This window comes from Arachis ipaensis, chromosome B03 (genome assembly GCF_000816755.2).
Source record: "Arachis ipaensis cultivar K30076 chromosome B03, Araip1.1, whole genome shotgun sequence".
Classification (NCBI taxonomy): domain Eukaryota; kingdom Viridiplantae; phylum Streptophyta; class Magnoliopsida; order Fabales; family Fabaceae; genus Arachis; species Arachis ipaensis.
In genome coordinates, this window is record NC_029787.2 from 133,435,517 (window position 1) to 133,437,598 (window position 2,082).

The 2,082-nt window shown below is 31.6% G+C and overlaps 1 protein-coding gene across 1 annotated transcript in view; it reads left to right on the top strand.

Annotated features, from left to right (window-relative positions):
* Positions 1-2,082, top strand: part of LOC107632054 (protein TIFY 5A) — a 23,940-nt gene that overhangs the window by 21,415 nt on the left and 443 nt on the right. The window contains exons 2-3 of the mRNA XM_016335692.2: positions 1,604-1,798; positions 2,056-2,082. Of these exons, the coding sequence (XP_016191178.1) occupies positions 1,619-1,798; positions 2,056-2,082 (207 nt within the window). The 5' untranslated portion in view covers positions 1,604-1,618. The remainder of the gene's footprint in view (positions 1-1,603; positions 1,799-2,055) is intronic.

The following is a 2,082-nucleotide window of genomic DNA, read 5'->3' on the forward strand; positions in this document are numbered from 1 at the left end:
TTGTTAGGGTATTGAGGAATCAGGATTATGTATAAAAAAATATAGCAATTAATAATTTTATATATATTCTTTTATCCTTTGAGAATATAATCTTTTAGCTTTAGTTCCTCATTTTTAATACCTGTATCATGTGATTTAATTAGTATGAAATTAACCTAATATGTAATTAAGGTGCCTCGTATTCTTTGAACTTATTATTTATTCATGTTATCTGACAACACAGCCAATATTTTTTATTACTATTCACACAAAAATAATTAGAATAATTTTCCTATAAAAATGATAATATTAAAATTTTATTTAATATATTTAAATAAATTAAAATTATTTTAACCATCTTTATATGAGTATTCGTCGTACTTTATTTATTTATACGTATAAAATTAGGCATAACTAATTAAAACATAAAAACGAGACACCCAATTCATAAAACACCTTCCTTAAAAGAATACTAATTAATTTAATAAATGACAGATTGCACTTTCTAATTAATGATGTTCTGCGTAAATTCAAAATTAATAAGATTTAATTTGCACTAAATTTCTAAGTGTACTCACATATCATTAGTTAATTTTATTTAGGAGAGTTCTCTGGTGACCAAGATAGTAGTGACCAAGAGTGATTAAAGATTGATCCACAAATAAGAGGTTGACATGTGAAATGATTGATTATAATGAGAATCATTTTAAAAATATGTTTTTGTGAATTACATTAAAACAAAGAGCCATAATTTTCACAAATTTTCAAAAAAAAATTTGTGGACCTTTGACAATGTAGACAAAAAATTAGAAATGCAATTCACAAAAATATATTTTTAAAATGATTCTCATTATAATCAACCATTCCACATGTCAACCTCTTATTTGTGGGTCAATCTTTGGTCATTCTTGGCCACTACTACCTTGGTCACCTGAGAACTCCCCTTTTATTTAATGTCTACAACACTTAATATACATGGCAGGTTTTTCTTACTATATGAACACATTTTTTCTAGCATTAAACAAAATGAATGCTAAAAGAACATTAAAAAAAAAAGTAATTTGAGAATTACCAAAGAGATAACAATTAACAATAATATTACAAGAAAAAAAGAGAGAGAGAGTGAAATATATGCATAAAAGTAAAACTTAAATGATAATTAGTTAGGTAGCTAGCTAGGGTTTGAAGCATGATTTTTTTTTTCTCATATCCAAAGAAGTAAAAGTAGATATTAGGTAGCTAGCTAGGGTTGAAGGTAGGTAACTTAGTTGTGAATTGTGATGGGTACGTATAAGGATATAAAAGCACGTGTAAATTGATGGTGTGGAAATTTGAGGTCGACGGCATTCACAAATGAGAAATAATAGGTTGTGGGGTCAGCGGGGTGTTACTAACATTAGGCAGTCACTATTAACATGCATGATCCAGTGACTACTTTTGTAGGATCAAGCATGTCACAACTCACATCATTATTAATTGTTTCCTTGTTAATGTGACGGGCATGTGCTGCAAATCAGAAAAGAGCATGAAACACGTGAATAAATAAAGAAGAGCGTACAACTCAAGAGTAGCTTCAAGTTGGGTGTGTACATAGACAGCTCCCTCGCAAGTCGCAACCCCACCGTTTCCGTCTCTCTCGATGAGGAGGAACTGCAACTTAGAACTACGGCTTTTCCCTTCTCCTGCCTCCGACCACCGCTCCATGGAAGAAGAAGAAAGTAGGAGTAGCCCGTTACAAGGACAGCAGACACCGCAATCACACCCACTCACCATATTCTACGATGGCAAGATTTCCGTTTGTGACGTCACTCAATCTCAGGTACGTACATATCTAATTGAAAACGTCTAGACCAGTAACTTTTTCAAATTCTAACCAACATGTAATCAGCAAAGAAAAGTGAACCATTGGATGAAATCTCACACCAATCTCATACCATTAAAATCATCATTGATGGCTATTTGATGGCTACAAATCACAAAAGTTGCTGCCCCTAACACTCTTCTATTTAATTTCCTCCGATGATGAAATTCAATAATGTATTTACTAGGTAAATTAAATGGTTCAATTTTACGCAGGCAAGATCCATCTTAATGCTTGCAAGA